We start from the raw sequence: 21,773 nt of genomic DNA, 5'->3' as shown, positions 1-21,773 counted from the left end.
GATGCGCTTTGTATCCACCTAGAGACTAGCTGTATTTCAAAGCCAACTGTATCTTTTCTTTGCACCAATTGGATTAATATTTTTATTAATGGGCATTAAAACTAAAAGGTTTTTTTATACCTGCTGTACTTACAGCTGCATGCTAGGAAGCACTAGTACTGTTAAAGTTACACACAATATTTATTTAACAGTTTTACTTCAAAATCTGTATTGCAAACATTTGGCTGCTAAGTGGCAGCATGATTTGTTTTAGGTCTCACAGACCTGTTTTAGCTTTCTGTTTTCGAAAGACCTTTGCGGACTATACCAAAAATGTTAGATGGGCAGTGTGCCATTCCATTGTGTACCACTGGCTGGCTTTCTTATCGTTCTCATTTGCTTGTTTTTTATTTGAAGACTTTCCTTCCAATTCGTGTATTTGTCCCTTTGCTGGAGCATAGTTTCTTTACCATTCTTTTGATTGGATGATTTGTATCCTTCCACTGCTCACATTCACAGAACTACTTTTTACTATTTCATGCAGAACTCCGTGGAATCGCATGTGTTTTTTTGCTCTCTCCCCCTTATGTACTGCTTCCTCCAGCACATCCCCAAAACGTACGCTCCTGGAGTTGCGTGGGGAGGCTTGAGGAGCATCTTTAAAAGCACACGAATAGGTATATTTTTGTCAGTGCATAACTGAAGAGCACACTTTTAGATTGCTTTATCTCCTACATTTCACATGCTGCTTTAAAGCTCGGTCACCTAGAAACCGCATTTATAGTGTTGATGGGGGGAGGGGGGCTGCTTCACACTTACTCATTTGAGTATACTGTAATAGACGCTAATTCTAATATCCGGCCTCTGCTAATTAGTTCAAGCAATTTTAAGGAAGTGTGTGTTGCCCAAATCTTTTTCTCATTCTGTATTGAACTTAAGTGGCCCGACTTTTCTTAAGATCATTGTGCAGGTTATCTCACAGCATGGCATTTGAGCGTTTTCAGTGTTTATTAAAATATCTTATAGAGAGATGTTTAGATTCCAAAGACAGTAAAACAGTCCGTACATGGACATCAGATAGTGGTGTGCTCGATAAAACTTCATTTTGGACTGCATTTGAAAGATGCAGTAACATTTGGATCCCCTGTGTGTTGGACATTGAGACAGCTATGTAACACAGGGGCCCCTATGCAAAATATTGAGGTGCTCCTTCACTTGACGCAAACGTGATATACACTGTAACGTCATGCCCATGCCACACCCTAAAATGCTTCAGCTGTAATACCAATGTAATTCTAGCCTGTTGCACTGTATGGGGCACTTCTGTGTAGCTTTGCTTTCACTGTCGGGTTCTGTAAGTGGAGAGAGGGAAGCCTCACTGCCTTGTCAACAGGGGTGCATTTTACACCCTTAAGACCTGAAGGCTGGTTTCTTCATGAAGTAAGACTCCATACAGTTTTGTTATTGGCATTGGTTAATGTATTGTTAATACCCACGAAGGTTGATCGAATGGCACCTTAACATGAGATTCAACACTCTTCAGAAATTGTTTTTATGTTTTACAGCTACAGGCAACGTATTTTGTGAAGGCACCGCTTTTCCAAGGAAGATTGTTTGTTCACTGGCTTGATCGCATCCGCTATTCCTAGCATATTTCTTAATTCTTTAACACCTTTATTATTTTTCTTTTTTGGATAGTCTGTACTTTAAACTCCCCTAACAATAGCGGCATTGGAGATATGTGAACTACAGGTGTTTACATGTTCTTATCCTAACGCATCCTTCATTCATCCGATGCACTCTCCACCCCATGCCCATATGACAAAATAATTTTTGGCTGTTCTAAAAGGAAAAATGAAACCAATATTGGTTTTAAGGAATTAATCCTAAGGATTTATGGGATATGATCAAGTCAGTGAGCAATCTGCCTTGAAATGCCTGTGCGAAGCATGTGGTGGGTGTAGCTGTTAAACTCTTGATGTTTGGCTGTTTAATCTCATATCAAGGTGTCAAACGATGGACTCGCGTGGATATAAACATGTTACTTATCCAGAGCCATTAACACAATTAATTGTATGGAGTATTACATCATGAAGAAACCGGCTCCGGTTCTTTATAGATTATGGGCCAGATGTATCAAACAGTTTTACCCATTCTGTGTCTTTGGGAAAAATGTGTTCATACATCTGGCCCTATGTTGTCTGCATATAACCACGCCAGGGCGTAACTTCTGGCATTTCTCTCTTTTTGTTTTCATTTTCATTTTACCCAGCAGCAAAATTGTAACCAGTTCGATAGATACGTAATGGATGGAAATTATAAGGACAAATGCTAATTGAATTGAGCATTCTTGAACTGTTTTGTTTTTGTTGCCCTTGGAATTTTTAATGTCAATTATTTTCCCTGTTTTTTTCCCTTTTTGCTCACCTCTTAACGAGCTATGTTTTGTTCTTAAGTTAAAAATTCACTCCACTCCTCGAGAGATGAGAAAATAACGTGTCTAGGATTAACTTGGTGGTAGTGTCTGCTGAAGAAGGAAGGAAATTATACTTCTGTTTTGGTGAGGAGCACCATTGACATACTTAAGGTTTTGAGTGGAATTGTTAAAAAAAATATATCTCACAACCCTTTGACCTTGTTTGTCTTGGACCAGACAAAAAACGATAGGATTCGTAGTGATTATATAGATGCTGGTTTTTTTTAAATAGCGTCATACTTTCACAGTAACACTTCAGATTGCTATTTACCCCTTGTCCCACTGTTCAGAGAAAGATGTAATCACTGTAATGGGTTACTTTGAACAACTTTTCGGTACACGAGTTGATTGGTTTGGTGGCAATTCGGAATGTGAAAGGCATACCTGGAGGTTTCGCAGAACTATGCGCCTGCAGAGTAAACGAGCATATACACTCAAACAATACTTCAGTTTTTTTAGAAGGGTTGTTGTGGATAATCAGCGGTTGCAAAGGATCTTGGGTAGATACCTCTGTTTTTAAGTGCCGAGTCAATGATGCATGCAGTTTTTTAAGTGCAACCTAAAAGCAGTCACATCGTTAATCAGCAGGAGATATTTTTCTAAGGAATTGCATTCTAGTGAATCAGAAACTGTACCCCAAAGCATATGTCTAAGTAAATAACATATATTGCCACAGCAATAGTCCTAATCCAATCCGTTTTTTTTGGCAATTAGATTTGTTAAAAAAAAAAAAAAAGGATCTGCCTTCTGTAGTAACCCACATGTAGCAGGTAACCTAAGCATATAACTCGTTTTAAGTGAAAGATCATTTCAGCCTTCTAAAAGTGTTTACACTCTCAAATAAATTTTATGGTATAGCGCTACTCGGTCGTATTAGAGCTCGTTATATAGAGCAGTACTCGAGTGTAATGGTCAGAGAATGAACTGAGTGTACAAATGTATGGCTGTCTTGCCTTTTTAACGAATCATGAATGGCTGTTTTGGGGCCTCCAGAGCCCCCTCCCTTACATAGTGTCTCGCATCTTTGACGTCAATCTGTTCTTGTTCTAGGAATCCACATCGTAGAAGAGCACTGGCCCTCCAGAACAAATGAGTGCTGGATGTTAACTTGGAAATGATTGCTCCTTAAGAGCATATACGTATCCAAATAGAGAACCAGTGGACTATTTCAGAAAATCGTGACCCATGCTAATGTGTTCAGTGTGTATTCAATGCATTTATTTAGTGTACTTCTGCTAAGCTTGATTTCCCTCTCCAGTACAATATAGCCAAAGCTAAAACAAAATCAGAAATACACAACATATATAAAACTTTGATATTGCACAAATCACCAAGATTTGGATATCCAGAAAAAAACATCTATACTCAGACTTTTAGCTGTTTCCACGGAGTGGGCCCTGTGTCCAAAGGCCACAGGTCTAGTTTTGGGTACCACCATCACACAGGAATGAACGGATTGCAGAGGTCTTTATGGTGCATGTCACTTAAAGTTTGCTTCCCAGAAATCATGAGTGTTGGCATTGTCAATGATCCTGCTATTAAAGGGCAGCCTCTTTAAAGTTCTTCACCCTGATTGTTGTGATCCTGGCTGGACAGGCCAGCACCAGTCTCCCTGTGGCATTTTGAACCAGCTGCAGGATGTGAATACTTTTTGTGGAAGCTGCGAGCCTAATGGTATTGCTGTAATTCCGTTATTTCCCGAAGGCTTTAGATCACAGAGTAATCATGGTCCATCTGAGACCCTAAAACAGTCTCTGGCCCATGAAGGAAGCCTCATACGGCCACAATTTAGAAGAAAATGTCCTTTTTCCCGGGCACAAACATTGCTCAAGTTCAACATTAGGTTGACTGAAAGGAAATCATCTACTTCCGAGAATGGTAAATGAGTGTAAACCGTTATGGCCAATACATATATATGAAAAATAAATTAAGAGCCTAGTCTTAAAATCACAAATATGCAACCTTGCATGGGTGCAGATTTGACTTTCAGGAATTAACAAGGGGTTGCACAAGTAGATATAGAAAACTCCAACAATTCCAGGTTTGAAGATGTACTCTTACCAAAGGTTGGTCAATTCAATTTTTGTTAGATAAAGTATAAATGTAGATATTTACTTATGCAAAACCTTGTTGAGCAAGTGCAAATTCACTTGTTAAAACATTTTTGTCTTTTGTCTCCAAGAAAAAATATTTTCCCCATATAGAAACTACTTTTCCAGAATGGAATAGTTTTTCTCCTACCCATGTCACTGGTAGATTTCCAACCCTTTCTAGGGTGGGAAGGGACTGGAGAGGAGTAAATGAATACCCATAAGTTTGTGGGTGTTCCTAAATTCATAATGCATTTTAGTCCTGTAACAACCAATTCCCTCCTAAGTCCAGACCCTGTGAGTAGATTTGCTCACTCAAACATCTTCATGTAAGTTAATAATTTTATAATTGAAAATCCAACATTGGCACATGTCAGCTAATCGTACATTCGCCGATAACCTATAACATTTTGACTTGGAGTTTGCAGAACTTATGTAGTGCTAAATGTAATTTTCCAGAAACTGATATAGCATTTATTAGGTGCTCACAATTATGGTAAACCAGGCTAACAATGGAACTCGGGATATGACCCATATGTGAGTTGGCTGGGAGCGAAAGCTTAACATATTTCAACACAATACCTCTGACCAGTATCATTAGTTTTCTACAGTACCCATTCCTGCAGGCACCTAATGGCCGGTTGACTCAGGAGAAAGGAGAGGAGTTCTTTCATGTTGATAATCTGGGGAGGTAACATATCACTACTCATCCTCCTTGCACATTGTCAGTCTGGTCTACACCCTACATTGTTTCTCCACATTTTTTATTTTTTTTATTTTTTAAGAGTTTTATATAGCGCGAACTAGACATGAAGATATCCGGTATCAGAGCGCTTCACATGAGCACCAGTTTCGTTACAGATGGACACCTTCATTTTTAAAAGGCACGGGGAGATTAAGTGATTTGCCCAGAATCACAGGATGTTGAGCATCTTTGCTGAGAATCGAACCTGGTTCCTCAGCTTCGAGGTTGACCTCTCTAGCTGTAAGGCTACATCCTCTCCCCACTGACTTGATTTTATTGGGCGAGAGTTGTGACTGTTAACACACTGTTGCTTGTGAGGGAAAAGCAATGGTATAGAAGCGAGGAAAGGGCACACAGAATATCTCAAGTCATGTGTCAAGAATAAGCGTTGCTATACTGGTTTGGGGATGGTTTATGGAGCTGAGGCTTTCTGCAGTACCTAACAATAAGGAATTTCATTCTCAGACCTAATTTTATCACACAAAATGTTTTTTTTTCTCTCAAAACATTTTTTTTTTTTTTTTTTGCCATGGTGTAGCCTGAGAGGCCCAATCTGAATTCGTATACATCATTACATATTGTCATGGCACAATTGTCTATGTTGATATATAACAAAGACCAACTATGATCACCTCACACTAAATGTTTACCCTAAATTATTTACTTGTCAGTGAAATTTGTGGTCCAGTAAATTATTAAAGATGGAGACACTATTTCTTTCAAAAGTTAGTTTAGAAGACAAATGAGACATGGAAAAGTAGACAGACTCCTGGTATTTGAATTGAATGTTCAAGGACTTCTAACTCCCACATATTTTCAGTAGTATTTCCTTGATATCCCCCAACTTCAGAGCAGCAAATAGCCTTGATGTAATGCCTTTTTGTTCCCCATTAGTCATTGTAATGTTCCCTATAGTTTATACATTCTTAATTACAGTGTCAGTAATAATCTAGTAGACCCCTTTTAACAGACAGTTGCTTGAACGTCTCAGCATAGCTTACAAATGCCTCCGATTCACAGCCATCAAGGGTGGACCAAACGTATAATGTTAGCCAAGAGCATTAGAGACACCTACACATGATTATAATATAGGGCGATTGCTTTATGTGTAGTGTTCTGAATGGATCAGGGTTGTGCCATGCAGACTGTATCACTCATTATGCACTAACAGTAGCATCTATTGATATTTAGCTGAACTGTTTCCTTGACATCTAGAGGATTCAGAGTCTCTACGCTGATTGTTTCCTATTGGTCGTTTATGGGAGAGCAAGCTGATATGTAGGTTTTTAAAAGCTTTCTTGGAGCAGAGTTCACTTTAATGGCTTCGAAGATTCCTTTATTAGGCTTCTTGTAGTAGGCTTCTGAGTTTCTCTTGCAGTTACCTCAGCAGTTCTGAAGACCGGATCCTTCACTTGTCACTTACATGGAAAGAAACCAAATCCAGGACAAATGTACACACCCACACAGATGGGCTGTATAACAATCATCTGACTATTTCATGAGTAGTAGTTCCCAGAAATGTTGTCTCCTCTTCCAACCTGTCTTGGGAACCCCCCATCCTCATACATAGATTCCTCCAAAATAGCCAGCAATACTTGGTTCCGTAGAGATTCCACTGGGAACCAAAACATTTTTCCTAGTTGATTCAACTAACAATAACCAGAGGTACTCTTTTTTTTCTTCATTAACTTTAGCAAGACAAACCAAAGAACTATGATAAGTGTTCTTCATTGACATTTCAATCCTGCCTAAGAATGTCATCAGTGAAACTTTCACAATTAGACATGACTTGATAGTATTTATTTTGCTGGGCACAGTTTTCATTTAGCTTTTCATTGTGTATCTTCCATTTTCACCCTTGTTTTTGCACTTTGACCTGATAATTTTCCCATTGTTTTGATGGTATAGTACCTCCATTTCTAGTATTATGTGGCAGCTGGGCTCCTCTTTGTTCTCATATGGCTGTTTAAGGTTGACACTATCTTCTTAGCCCAAAGATCTTCCTCAGCAGTGTCATTTGCTTCCTTGCCTGAGCGTTTCTAGGCAGCTGTCAGCCACATAAGTCTTTTAATAATAGCTTCCTCAGCCCCCTACATTAAACTTTAGAAAGGTTTTTGGGCAGGCTCCTACTCATGTGTGCTCTCCATACCAAAGCTCCCACTCACCTCCTTTCCACTGGGTTAGATATCGGGGTGCTTCTCTGTCACATGCATCCTGCAATAATTATGGAACATCTTTACACTTGAGTGGATTCAGAAGTAAGCATGCATGCCAGCACTATCATTAATACTGTAGCAGGGCCTTCATTGGCAACAGTACATGCTGCTCTATTAGGTTGGTGGATATACCCTCATCCAAAGCTTCTTGGTGCTCATACCTCCAGTGGCACCTCGCTAACTCTTTCCAGTTGTAACCCTTTCAGTGTAATTTATAAAGAATATACAGTTTGCAGCATTTATCTGATTGATGGTGTTGCCCCTACTTTGCATTCTTAAATCGGTTGTTCTTCAACTACCTCAGAAACATTAATCTTAATACCAGCACTCTAAAGCAAATCTGAGGTGTCATCGCTTTTTAAAGCTTCAAAATTGATAAGTAAATAAATAAACAAACGCATAGAGCAAAAATGTGAGTACACATCACTTGTGTAATTTGGGGGTTAATGGAAGTTAATGGAGCTTTCAGTTTGGATGGCTGAAAATGTGCATTGGTTTTTGAACTCCAGCAGTGTAAGTTTATTTCTAATCATCAACATATTGACTAGTTAATAAGTCAACTTTTACACACAGACTCCTAAAGAAAGAATTGTGAAATAAGGGCACAGGCAAGATAAACAGTGTGATTGTGTTAATACTGTATGTATAAGGACCTATCACCCTCAATATAGCAGTAGATATACCAGGTTCCTTTTTCTTGACTTGACAACTACCTGGTAAATTTACTGCTATTTTTTGTGTGCCTTGAGTCTAGCACCTCTTTGTTTTGCAGCTAATAAGTGTTTTGGTGAGCACGTTTTGTAGTATGATTTGTGTGTATTAACTTTAAAGAACTAGTTTCTTACTCTGATGTAATGATTGAAGTGTGTTTTACTATTTTTCTTTTTCAGATCTTGAACCAGATGATTGTGCATCCTTTTATATTTTTAACGTGGAGCAGCCTCAGACTGCAGGAAATCAGCCTATTGTTATCCCACGCCATGGAACACAGTTGCACTGTTCAACATTGTCTCCTAATCGATTTCAAGGTCACAAGAACTATGAAGGAGCTTGTGATATTCCGGATTCCAAATACAGTCCTCTAGGTGGTCCTAAGCCATTTGAGTGTCCAAGTATTCAAATAACATCCATTTCTCCTAATTGTCATCAAGGAATAGAAACCAGTGAAAATGAACTTCAAGCAAATGGACCAGAAAATGATTTTATGGACAGACATTCTAGAGTTCAACTGTATCTTCCCCTTGAATCACCCTACAGGGAAGCATCTCTCAGTCCAAGTCCTGGCAGCAGCATTTCATCAAGGAGCTGGTTCTCTGATGCGTCCTCCTGTGAGTCCATGTCTCATATTTATGATGATGTTGATTCTGAGCTTAATGAAGCTGCAGCCCGATTTTCATTGGGATCTCCTTTACCTTCTCCCAATGGTTCTCCAAGAGGCTGTCCAGGGGAGGAATCTTGGCATCCGTCTTTTGGGTTTGGTTCATCCTTGTCACCTAGACAGTCTCCCTGCCATTCTCCAAGGACTAGTATCACTGATGAAAATTGGCTTAGTCCTAGACCAACCTCAAGACCTTCTTCTAGGCCTACATCACCCTGTGGGAAAAGACGACACTCCAGTGCAGATATTTGTTATGCTGGCTCACTTTCACCTCACCATTCTCCCACTCCCTCTCCTGGTCATTCCCCTAGAGTAAGTGTAACGGAAGACACATGGTTAAGCACTTCTCTGCATGCAGGGCAAAATCTAAGTCCAGGAATCTTACAATTTCAGTGCTGTACAGAGACGGACATCCCTCTGAAAACTAGAAAGACCTCAGAAGATCAAACCGCCAATTTATCAGGGAACATAGACTCCTGCTCTGAGGACCAAGGTAGTTTGTCACCGTCCCTTGAAACTTCAGTTGGTGATGGGACAGGATCTCAGCATCCCCTGAAGAAAGATTTATCTGGTGAGCAGTATCTTTCTGTTCCGTCGCACTTTACATGGAACAAACCAAAGCCTGGGCACACACCTATTTTTCGGTAAGTATCAGTTTAAGATCTTTATTTTTATTTATAAATATGCTTTTCTTTTCATGTGTTTTTCTGTGGTGTATTGTTCAGTGCTTTTTTTTGCTCTGTCTAGAACATTACGCAATGTAGAATGTTCAGAATCCATTTTGCAAAATGTTTGCCCATGTAGAGGACTAACTGAACATATCTTGTGCAAATTGCACCCCAACCCACTTTATTTGTGAAATGGAGATCTACAATGGGGGAGCAGATAATTAAAGATTGTCAACTCTTTTTCTGTGAAAATCCTCTGCACCTGAGCACACAACTTCAGGAGAGATAAATACAGAGAGGGCCGACGGGGGCACAAAATTAGTTTACCAGTTCAATTAAATTTAACCAAGCGATCAGTGGGGGAATTATTGATGCCACAAACTGATTCCCTCCCATCCTACGACCCGTAGAGCAAACGCATTTGAATTCTAGCTAGGATAGCGGACTCAACCTGTAATCCTTCAGACGTCATTAAAACTGCTATTCATTTAGAAGCACTTGTTTTACAGCAATGATTAGAAACAGAGTGTGTGTGTGATATAATATATATATATATATATATATATATATATATATATATATATATATATATATATATATATATGACGTGAATTCCGCTGTAGGTTCCTTTCTTCCAATATAACGGACACGGACCCAAACTGGTGCTAAAAGGTGTTTTATTCAACCGTCGCCATTACACGTTTCAGCTCCGCAGAGCCTTGATCACATGACATGGTTGCCTCATTTCGTGTCTAATTTAAAGTAAAACACAAACATTTCCGGGAAAGTCACATGGTCATAGATGTAGAGAACAGACTTCATTGTACCATTGTATATCCATTGTACATGGCGTGTTTTAAAATATAGTGTTTTAAGATATGTGAATTGCTTTTGCACCATTGACACTTTGAAACACATTTACTATTCATGACTTTTTTTACAGTTGATATCTGTATATGTAAATCAGCATAACTGAATAGTTATATAATATAGGGTTTAAACCCTATGTTTGTACAAATCATTTCCTACAATATCGACCAACTTGTGTAACCCAAATATGATGTGCAAAAAAGTGCTGTATGTGAAAAAGTGCAAAAGTGCAATGTGCTGAATTCATTGAGAATTAGGCATGTATGTAATAATAAAAATCATTGTAGAATACCCGCTAGATACTTTGAATTCCATATTTGCACATTCAATAACTCCATATAATAATATCAATTGTACAGTCGAACGGGGTTAACTGTTAGTTAGAATACACCTCATATTGATTATCCAGATTAATACTTTCATTTTGCAGATATCCAACGTATAAAATATAAATATATTCTAAATAAATACACAAATAAATAATTAAAATAAATAGATATATATGTACATACAAATATAATACATTCTAAAAGGAATCCCTTAAAAGTATTAATTTGAATTCATATAGAACTGCTAATCAGTATTGTTATTGACTTCTGATGAGGCCAGTATATTTTTACACTTCTAATTGTATTCTTTTACAGTGATGGTTTGCTGCTCATTGGCTCAAACATGTATGTAAATCTTCTGTTACATTTAACCCTGATGGTGCCTTTGATTCAAACTGTATCATATATCTCGTTTCCAGTTTCCTCAGCTTTGTGACCCTGTCTCCTCCCCATCTACTGGGGGGTACTGATTCAATAACATAGTATTTGAGGGCTGTATTGTCGGACTTGTGCTTCTCTTTGAAATGGCGCGCCACAGGATGTGTGTTGTCTTGATTTGTTATGGCGAGCAAGTGTTGTAGAATGCGTTTGTGCACCTGCAACACAGTGCTGCCTATGTATTGCAGGCCACGAGTGCACTGCAATACATATACAGCAAACTCCGTTTTACATGTTAGTAGTTTGTCAATTTTAAATTCTCTATCACTGAATGGAGTGCTATAGGTGGTTTTATTTATATCATGTGTGCAAGCTTTACATGTTTTGCATCTGAAGAATCCTCTTCTCATTTGTAACCAACTGCTTTTGTCAATAATTTCTGGATTTGTCTTGACCACTCTGTCTCTTGTTGATGGCGCTCTGCTATAGGTGATGGGTACTTTTTGAGGGACAAGTGGACCAATTACTGGGTCACATAGTACCATGGCCCAATTTTTGTGTATAATTTTCTTGATCTCTTTGTGCTGATTATTGTATTTCATAATCATACGATATTCTACAGTTCCTTGTTTTATTAAGTCCCCCTCTTTTTCTTTTAGGGCATCACTTCTGCTTTGTTCATATGATCTTTGAATGGCTCTGTCTATTGTTCTTTCTTGATATCCTCTCTGTAAAAATCTAGCTTTACTTTCTTTTTGAGCTGCCAATAAATCACTGTTGTTACTGCAGATTCTCCGCAACCGTAACATCTCACCATACGGTATACTATTGACCAGATGTTTCGGATGCATGCTACTTGCGTGTAGAGTTGAATTGCCTGCTGTTTTCTTCCTAAACAACCTGGTTTCAATTTTATGATTTTCAACATATATCTGGGTGTCTAGAAATTCTATAGAATGGTGGCCGTGAATTTTAGATTGATATCATTGATGTTGAGGCATTGCACAAATTCATGGGCTTCACTTTCTGTTCCCTGCCAAATCACAAAAAGATCATCAATATATCGTCGCCACATTTTTAGATTTTTCACCATATTCTGTTTATGTACACCCATGAGAACCAGTTCCTCCCATTTGCCCATATGAAGGCATGCATAACTGGGAGAGAAACTGGCTCCCATGGCGACTCCTCTGACTTGTTGGTATAGCTGGGTGTTGAACATAAAAATGTTGTTGTATAGACAGAATTTAATCATATCAATTAACATATTGCTATGGCATTTCAATGATATGGGTCTCCTAGATAGAAAATGTCTTATTGCTTCTATTCCGTCTGTATGTTCAATACTCGTGTATAACGAGGTTACATCCAATGCTATCAACAGATAATTATCTTGCCATTCAAATTCCGAGATTTGCCTTAAAAAGTCACTTGTATCACGAACATAGCTAGGTAGTCTTTGACATAGGCTTGAAGAAAATAGTCAATGTATCTGGTGGTATGTTCTAGTAACCCATCCCTTGCTGAAATAATGGGTCTGCCTGGGAGATTATCTATATATAAAATTTGTTTCACACAAAAAACAAAGGTCTTCAATGATGTCATTAAGGATGTCATTGGAGACGTCATCAGTGATCTCATAGAACATGTTACTATGATGTTAGATATGAGGCCCTAAGAAGTGCATGGCGGGGGCTCTTCTAGCTATAAGTGTTAAATGTCTTCGGTTTTTGTTTTTTGTTAAAAACTTTGATGTTGTGACTGACATGTTCACCTAACTAGAACATTGTTTTGACCTTTGGTTTTTTTCACTGAATATCTAATGTTTTTTTAAACAAAACCAGATTTTTATCACTCTTAGCCATAAAGTTACTTTAACCTTTGTTTTTTTCCAGTGAAGTTCTAAGTTTATTTTCAACGTAAAGTAGTGTATTATTACCATACGTAAAGCCAACCCCCCTCCGAGGACACCTGAAGAACTGGCGGGGTGTAGTCCGCAGGACCTGGCCTCTGCACAGGCCCTGTAACAAGTCCCCCACAGGCACTCAAACCCACACTGCACACACCCGAACCCACACTGTGCATTGCCGTGCACAGCAGAGGGTTGGCAACAGGTCAAACCCCCTGGAGGCAGCACTATTTCTTACTACTAACGTGAAAGGGGCAGAGCCAAACAGGTGGAGCTTGTAGGTGATTTGGTGGCTTTGCATACTCAGCAGCAATGAACTCTGCTCTTAGACCAGGAGATGACAAGTAAAAACCCACTCGTCTTGGACAGTACTACAGAAGAGATTGTGCTCCAATAAATCAATGATACATTCACCTTCATCAAGGATTTCAGATTGTTTTTCAGTGTGCAATTGTAGAGAAATCACACTGTCAATTAGCTTCGAAATGTCCCCCTGGATCCCCTCCCACAGGGCCTATCCCTACTCTGCCCCCTTATATTAATATTATTTTTTTAAAGTTCAGGACGAGTCCTGTAATAGGTAGCCGCAACATCTTTCTCATGTTGCTGGTGGTCAATCAGAGCACTCTCTTCCGCTGGAGTCGGACTTCTGAGGGAACAAGATGGCCCAAATGGAAAAACTCCCTATGCCAATCAGAATGCTCGATTTATGAGTTTGCATTCTTGCGAGAGTCTCTTGAGCATCTCACAGACTCAACCATCCAGATATACAAATGTTTGACTCTTAATTAAAAAAAAAAAAAAAATACTGTGCTGGTTTACACCACATCACAAAAAGCACAAGTTGCAGACTAAAATCTAGCTTCCTAACAAATTTGATGTAATTTCGTTAATCAGTTTTTGCGCTAGACCTTCTTAAAGAAGTCTATGAAAAATGCATGGGGATTTTTCATTTTGGGTACCCCCTTTTTTTCTCGGCACCCACTTGACAGATCACCCTGAAACTTTCTGTGCTCAAACTAGTCAAAAAGTAGCACCTTTTTTGAAAGTTGCATAGAGATTCATCAAATGGACTAAAGTTATTAGCAACACAAAAACACTTTTTTTGTGGAATAAGTGCCTGACCGAACTATGACTACCCAGTATAGACCACCACTTGGTAATGTTTGTGTGTGCGCTCTGAAATGGAAGTGACATGGGTAAGAATACTACTTAATTTTCTTGCTCTTCGGCTGTCCTTCTACTCTCTGTTTTTCTTCAGTACTTTCTAGAGGCCCACAGGTTAGTTGGTGGTTGAAATAATGTGAAATTTTAAAAATGTTGAAACATTATTCAAGTTATATTTTACTTTGACCTCCAAGAAAGTTTTATTGGTTTTGGTTCAGAATTGAACTATTTATGAACTATTAGAATGTGTGCAATTTCCAGGCACAGATGGGATGTACTGTTTAGTTTGACGATGTAAAGTATAAATGTATTATTTACATTGTTATCCAATTATGAACACTTCTTACTGTAAGCATTGCTATGGCATATTTATACCCAATATGTCAATATAGGCTTGAAGTTCTTATCTTGCATATCAAAAGTGTGTTAATTCTGTTTACATTTTCTCCTTTATTAACCAAAGCATTGTGTTTATTTCTGTAAAGGCAGGTTTCCTCTTGTATCTCTGGGATCTTACTGCACTGGCTGTGGGCCTGTTCAAAAGCAATCACTCTGCATGCAACACTCATGTCAACTCCACAAGTTGGCTCATGCAAAGCAGACCACTGTTTGCAAACACTGAGCAGTCAAAGTCTCTGCAGTTGCACTCTTCTCTTAGACTTCCTAGAGATACCGTGAGACTCCGCGGCGGGTGGGTACAGTCTGTAACTCCACCACCATGACACTCTTCATATTCCACCACAAAGTTTTGTTGGACTTATGCTTAGAAATGTAGTCGTGCAGTATGAATCATTGCACCTTATTTCCATGCTGTTTTTTTTCAGCACATGTACTTTCTCGGCTTTTAGCATCATGTAAAACCATGTTAGCAACTTTGGTGTTGTGATTCAGTGTACATTTCTCAATTTCTAATGTTGCATTTTTCTCTAGGTTTTTGTAGCACAATAACATACAGTGCATTGTATCAATTCAGGTTCCAGTTCACGTGTATGCTTTCCTCTTCTGTGCCTATTGAGACCACAAATTGACAGCCCATTTAAGGCAACTGCTCCATGTCAGATAAATTCACTGGTTTCTTTCGAGTCTTTGATATGGCTCTCTTATGTTACTACTTCCACCCTTGGTGTACTTTAGATTTGACATGAGAATATGATAGTATTGTTGTCCCCCTCCTTCAGTACTAAAAGGAAGGGTAACTGATAGGGATATTAGATAAGGGTCTACTCTAAGAGCTGTGTCAATAATGTTTAGAATTTCAGCAGATTTTGGAATATTTAAACCCAGGTAGACCATTTGAGGAGCTGGGCAACTGCAGTATTAAAAATAAGTTCATAACATAGCTTTGTAGTGAGTGATAGGGCTCCATCACTGATGTTTCAATACATTTTCAAAATATGAGTTGAGGTGGCCAGTCTGCCCTGTCATGTGATGCTTGCAGGAGGCTAGAAATTAATTTTGATTGCTAAAAATCGGTCTTTTAAATTGAGAAGTTTGCAGAAATCTGATAGACATCTATTCACAGATTCTTACCTTAGAATTATCCCCAAGCGTCATACTGGATCAGAAGATTTTTCGAGCAGTACCCCTGAGCGCCGGTAGGTGGTGGTGTTCGGCTCTGCGTGGTATCGTCCGCACCAGAAGTCCCGTGCACGGTACCTATTTAGGTACCACCTCGGCGCGTTGACATTGGTTCTTTCCTTTCTACCCCAGATAGTGCTCATCCGACTAAGCTACCCCTCAGTCACTTATTGACTGGTTTTTTTTTCAAACTTTTTTGAGAACTCTCCTGATGTGTATTTATGTAATCTAAGAAACCAGCTTGTTTCAAGCCATGTGGGGCCTGTCACAGGCAGATGTCTTTGACAGACCCCCTCTTGGTGTGCTCGTGGTGCTTGAAGACGGACCACTACTCCAAGGCCTGTAAATACTGCTTCACCATGCACCCCAAGGCGCTGAGGGAGCATTCCATCAAGCTCCTCGCTGCCTGACTTCAGTCGACTCTGCAACGCTAGAAGTCCCGTTCGCATGGAAGGTCCTGGGACCGTTCATGGAGTCCGTCCTGGAGGTGGTCGTCGAACTCTGAATCGTTTTGGAAGTCAGGTAAGTACCACAAATATAAGAAAGACAAGAAGTCCAAGAGATCTTTTACTTCACCACATCCGTCTAAGTTTCCTGACGAGAAGCTGGAGCGTCTACGCTCCAGGTCCCACCAGTCGGCGAGATGTTGACTGATATTGACTCCGACTGGGCTCATGCTTTCGCAGCAGAGCCAATGCCTTTGTTACTTAATAGGTCTGGAGAGGGAGACGATTGGGAGGGGACTGTGGACCCATATGGTTACTAGTTCACTGAAGAAGAGCAGGAACAGGACAACTAGTATGAGGAACTGGTGGAGGCCATTGGGTTAGCCGCCTTACCCAATACTGGCCTGGTCTGTCCTCCTACCGTGGCTACGGAGGAGGGAGCCTCTTTGGTGATAGTGGTGCTTAGAGCAGCTAAGGCTTAAGGCCTTCAGTTGCGGAGTTTTACCCCTTCTGAACCCCTTCTCCCCTTCAGTGAAGCCCTTACAGATGTCCTACTAGAGGCCTGGTCCAAACCCTGCACAGCGGCTCCTGTGCATATGACGATTGCCCGCTACCATCGTGCCTGCTCCTGGGGATCCCAGTTTCCTCACCCAGCATCCCACCCTGAAGAGCTTGGTGGTCCAAGCCTCCATGCCCAGTCTTAGCCCCAGCACATTCCCTACCACTCCATCAGATAGGGAATCCAAAAGGCCGGATTCCTTTGGAAGTAGAAAGTTTCTTCCGTCAGCCTTACACTACATTGGTGAACATCGCATGCTTTTTGGACAATTATGCAATATGTAATTTGGTTGCCGAAGTGCTGCCTATGGTCTCCGAGGAGGCCATGCCATTCTCACCCACAGTATTGTGGACAGGCGAGATGCAGCAAAGTTAACCATAAGATGTGGGCTTGACACCACTGACTCAGTGGACAGAGCGATTTCTTTGTCAGTGGCCTTGCGGTGCCACGACTGGCGGAGAACTGTATTTTCAGGGGATGTCCAGTCTTCCCTCATGGACATGCCCTTTGATGGCTTTCACCTCTTTGGAGCTACAGCCAGGTTTTGGGCTTGTCAGTGGCCCGTTGCCAATCCCAGTCCACCTTTTGCCCCTTCTGTGGACATGGAAAAGGTCACCATCTGCTCCTCTCAGCCACCATGACCCACAGCCTTCCCAGCCTTTTTCGTGGCTGTGAGTACGGTCCAACAACACGTGGGACAGGCGGACAGCAGTCTAGTCACTCCACCCATCCCCTGACAGCTGCTGCTCCAAACCTCTTTTGTCTTCCCTCCGACCACCATGGGGATGAGGTGGGATTTGTCATCACCTGCTCCACTGGCGGTCAGTGACATCGGACCGCTGGGTCCTCCAGATCGTCCAAAGGAGCTGTTCCCTTTCCGTTGTGACTACCACACCACCCACATACGATTGGCTGATGGAGGGCCATATCTCCTTGCTCTGTCAAGAAGTGCAGGCTCTTGGCCAAGGAAGCCACAGAAAGGGTGCTTACATCTGAAGTAGGTTGTGGTTGTTATTCCTGCTACTTACTGGTGCCAAAGGAGAACGCAGGACTTCGTCGTATCTTAGATCTGAGACTTCTCTACCTCTCAAGGTAAGAAAAAAAAATCTGAATGCTCATGCTTGCCCAGGTGCTGTGTCCTTGACCCGGGAGAAAGGATGGTAGCGTTGGACTTGAAGTGCGCATATTTCAACATCCCCATCCTGCCTACCCACGGCCGTTAACTGCGTTTAACAGTGGGCCACTAGCACTTTCATTTTGCCATGCTCCTCTTTGGCCTTTCCAGCACCCTCAGGAGGTAACCAGGGTGATTGCAGTAGTTGCAATTTATCTTTGGAGATGGGGTTGCCTGTCTTCCCCTATCCCAAACTGTCTGTTAAAGGCAGGCTTATCCCAGGCTGTTGTTTCCCATCTCCGGACTATGTCAAACCTCCTGCACTCACTGGAGTTCACTATCAGTGTGCCAGACTCACACCTGACCCCTTCTCAGTCGCTCTCTTTCTTCAGAGCCGGTCTGGACACCGTGCAGTTTTGGGCCTATCCTCCTGGGCATCGAGTCCAGGATATTCAGGCTGTGATTCCGTTGATTTAAGCCTCCTTCTTGGGCCTTGTGGCCTCCTGCATCCTGCTTGTTACTCCTGCCTGATGGCATATGAGGGCTCTGCATTGGGACCTGAAGTCGCAGTGGGCACAGCATCAGGGAAATCTCTCCAATATGCTTTAGAAATTGCAAAAGATCTGCAGTGGTGGCTAGCGAACCGTGATTGGGTCAGTGGCAGACCCCTCTCCATTCCTTAACCAGAGCTGATTGTAGTGATAGATGCATCACTCCTGGGCTGCGGCTGCCACTTGGGAGAGGTGGAAATCAGAGACCTGTGGTGGAGTCCACATCAACCTGTTGGAGCTCCTGGCAATCCGCTTGGCACTGAAAGTTAGTTTTTCTTCGATTAGAAGAAGACTGGTGCGGGAGTTTACAGACCACACCACCGCCATGTGGTTGTGCAACAAACAGTGTGGGTGGGGTAGTGGACTATTTTTCAAGAGGCCTTGTGTCTCTGGTTAATGGCTGGAACATCAAGGCATTTCCCTGGTGGTTCAGCACCTAGTGGGCTTTTTGAACACTAGAGTGACGAACATGGCCACAGATGCCTTGCAGGTCGCGAGTGGTGTCTCCATCCAGAGGTGGCGCATCAGCAGTGGTGACAACTCGTGTACTCTCCATCTTTATGCATGGAGATTGAGCGGTGACAGTTGACCGCAATTGACCTTCCTCCCAAAGTCTGTAACGTTCTTCTGGCAGCCAGACATCCTGCCACCAAGTCTGTATACAACTGCCACTGGGACAAGTTTGTGTCATGGTGTTCCTCCCACAACATTGACCCTCTTTCTGCATCCCTATCTCAGTTCCCTTGTTTGCATTATCTTTGGCTCAGCAGGGCGTTGCGCTCGCACAGTTAGGGGTTATCATTCTGCCATCTTAGCATTTTCGTGGTAGCCAGATCGACCCTTTCCTTAAGTCACCGATAGTGGCTAGGTTCCTTAAAGGCCTGCAACATATGTTTCCCCCTATATCATTCATAATGCCTCAGTGGGACCTCAATTTGTTTCTCACGTGTACAACCTTTGAACCTCTTAGCAGTTGCCCTCTCAGGCTCTGAACCTCAAAAACGGCCTTCTTAGAGGCCATAACATCTGCTAGGAGGGTCAGCGAGTTACATGCATTCTCAGCGCATCCTCCTTACATAGCTTTCTATCCAGACAAGTGTATCCTTCCTTCCAAAGTCTGTGACTCCATTCTATGTAGGCCAGAGCATTACCCTGCCTACTTTCTTTGCTCCGCCTCATCCATCTGGATCCCAAAAGAGTGCTGTCGTTGAACCCTGCTGCAGGAGAGAATTACAGGTGGACAATCAATAATTCGTGGGCTATGAGTGAGCAAAAATAAGGAAAGGCAGTACAGAAGAGAAGCATTTAGCGATGGATTGTACTGTGCATTAAGATCTGCTACACATTTGCCTAATAACAGTCCCCTGAGGTCTTGGGGGCTCCCGCCACCGGAGCCAAGGCTTCGATCATTGCGTTAGCGACTAGCGTCCTGGTTTTTTGTTTATCTGCCAGACAGCAACCTGGACATCACTGCACACATTCACCAAGCACTACTGAGCGGAAAGTCTGGGCCCGCGTTGACAGGCACTTCGCCCAGACTGTCTAATTTGATTGGCGCCTGATATGTGTTTTAAGATGAGGAATCTGCGGCTAGAAGTCTCCATTAGATGAACAAGTTACTTAGTTTCGGCAACACCATATTTGGTAGAGGCTTTATATAGCCACAGATTCCTTACCAACCCTCTCAACCTCCCCGCTCTATGAAACAATTACGGTGTAGGGAACGCCCTTGAAAGAGCGGTCTGGACACATCTGCGCTCATTGTGGCTCTGTGCTCCTGGTGAAAGCCGTGAAAGTAAGTGGCATCAGTGCCCTGAGGTAGCAATCACTTCTGGCATGGATGACGTCATGTAGAGCCGAACGATGCCGCCTACTGGGGCGCATGGGTACTGGTCGGCTGGGGATAATTCTAAGGCAAGGAATCTGCGGCTAGATAGTCTCACCAGATATGGTGTTGCCTTAGGTAAGTAACTTGTTCATTAAAGTCCCTAGAAATAACAAATGGTATGATGAATGATCAAGATGTCTATAATGTCAGGAGTAAACAATTTCACGATGACCAGTGTCGAAATGGTGTTTACATTTATCCACATCACAGGTCCACCTCATACAGTGTTTTCTCATTTCTAACTTTTATTTAACAACATCTACATTTAGAATTACATCTCCAACATAAGTTGTGTCAAGCTTTCTGTCGCTATCGGTTATAAGTCTGCAATACTTACAATCCCAGAAGACTTATTATCTTTTTTTAAATTATTTTAACTTATTTAGTGTCAGCCTATTTTTCTGAGGTATGCATTCCTACAGAAGCGGTAAGAGACTGAAGTAAAAGTAAAATATTTTAGAAAGAGTGACAGAGCCTGGCATGCTCTTGATAATGCCAATACACACTTAGATAAGAAGACTTGTTCAGAGTTTCTGCAATTGACACCAAATCAAGATGACTGGATATCAGAGCTTTGAAAAAGCAAGATGCTTATTAACAAAATGTTTGAATTCAGTGAGAAGTGTGGCAAGTTGCTAGCAAGACATAGAAGGGCAACACATAGAAGTACATCAGACACATCAAAGTGGATCGTACAGTTACCAGGATGAGAAGATGATTAGATATAAGCCAGTAGACTATTTATTGGCATTTTATTCTAACTGGTTGTAACAGAGCTCTTATTTATGTCATCATTTTTGTACCACTTTCCCCTTATATACTTTGTCTGAAAATGAACAGGAAATCTATTGATGGTCCAATTAGCAGAGTTGGAGAAGGTGAGAAAGCTTCTAAAAGGAGAACAGCCCAGGTCGCAGTGGTCTACCAGGATCATTTTGCAGAGTAGTTATGCCATAAATACTAGAGCCATTAACACAAACGTATGCATAAAATCTTTAGGGAACTCCAGGTTGAGACTTCCAGACCAGGATACAGGTGGGTGTGCACTTCTTAAAGACCTTTCTTGTTGCTAAATTTTGATAGCAAGAGTCCCTGCAATTTATTGTAATCATCCTTCAAAGGGTAGTGGGTAATGAAAAATTTCCTAGCTAACGTAACGGAAAGTTTCAATTCTATTAAGGACTCGAAGGCGAGGATTATGCGTTAGCTTTGTTCACTTTAATAATAGCAGCCATTCAAAGTCAAAACAAACCAACTTATATTCCCATGAAACACAGGGAATAAACATTAAAATCATAGATTGTCCCTGGCTAGAGTGTCCTCTTTAATGCACCAATCGGGAGTCCCCCCGGGTCTTGACAGTCCTTTGTTTGTGACCACCCCTCCTCTTTCGTCGCTCAGTCAGCCAGGAAATTCACATCAGGAGTCTTGT

General features: G+C 41.3%; 1 protein-coding gene across 3 annotated transcripts in view; it reads left to right on the top strand.

Moving 5' to 3' along the window:
* The window catches only part of NFATC3 (nuclear factor of activated T cells 3), an 870,211-nt gene that overhangs the window by 240,840 nt on the left and 607,598 nt on the right, over window positions 1-21,773 (top strand). For all 3 annotated transcript variants that reach the window (XM_085638479.1, XM_085638478.1, XM_085638480.1), the window contains exon 2: window positions 8,397-9,528. In XM_085638479.1, coding sequence (XP_085494605.1) covers window positions 8,397-9,528 — 1,132 coding nt within the window. The remainder of the gene's footprint in view (window positions 1-8,396; window positions 9,529-21,773) is intronic.

The sequence above is a fragment of the Triturus cristatus genome, chromosome 12, assembly GCF_964204655.1.
Source record: "Triturus cristatus chromosome 12, aTriCri1.1, whole genome shotgun sequence".
Lineage (NCBI taxonomy): Eukaryota > Metazoa > Chordata > Amphibia > Caudata > Salamandridae > Triturus > Triturus cristatus.
The sequence above is the reverse complement of the archived record's forward strand: the minus strand, read 5'-3'. Positions and strand labels throughout refer to the sequence as shown.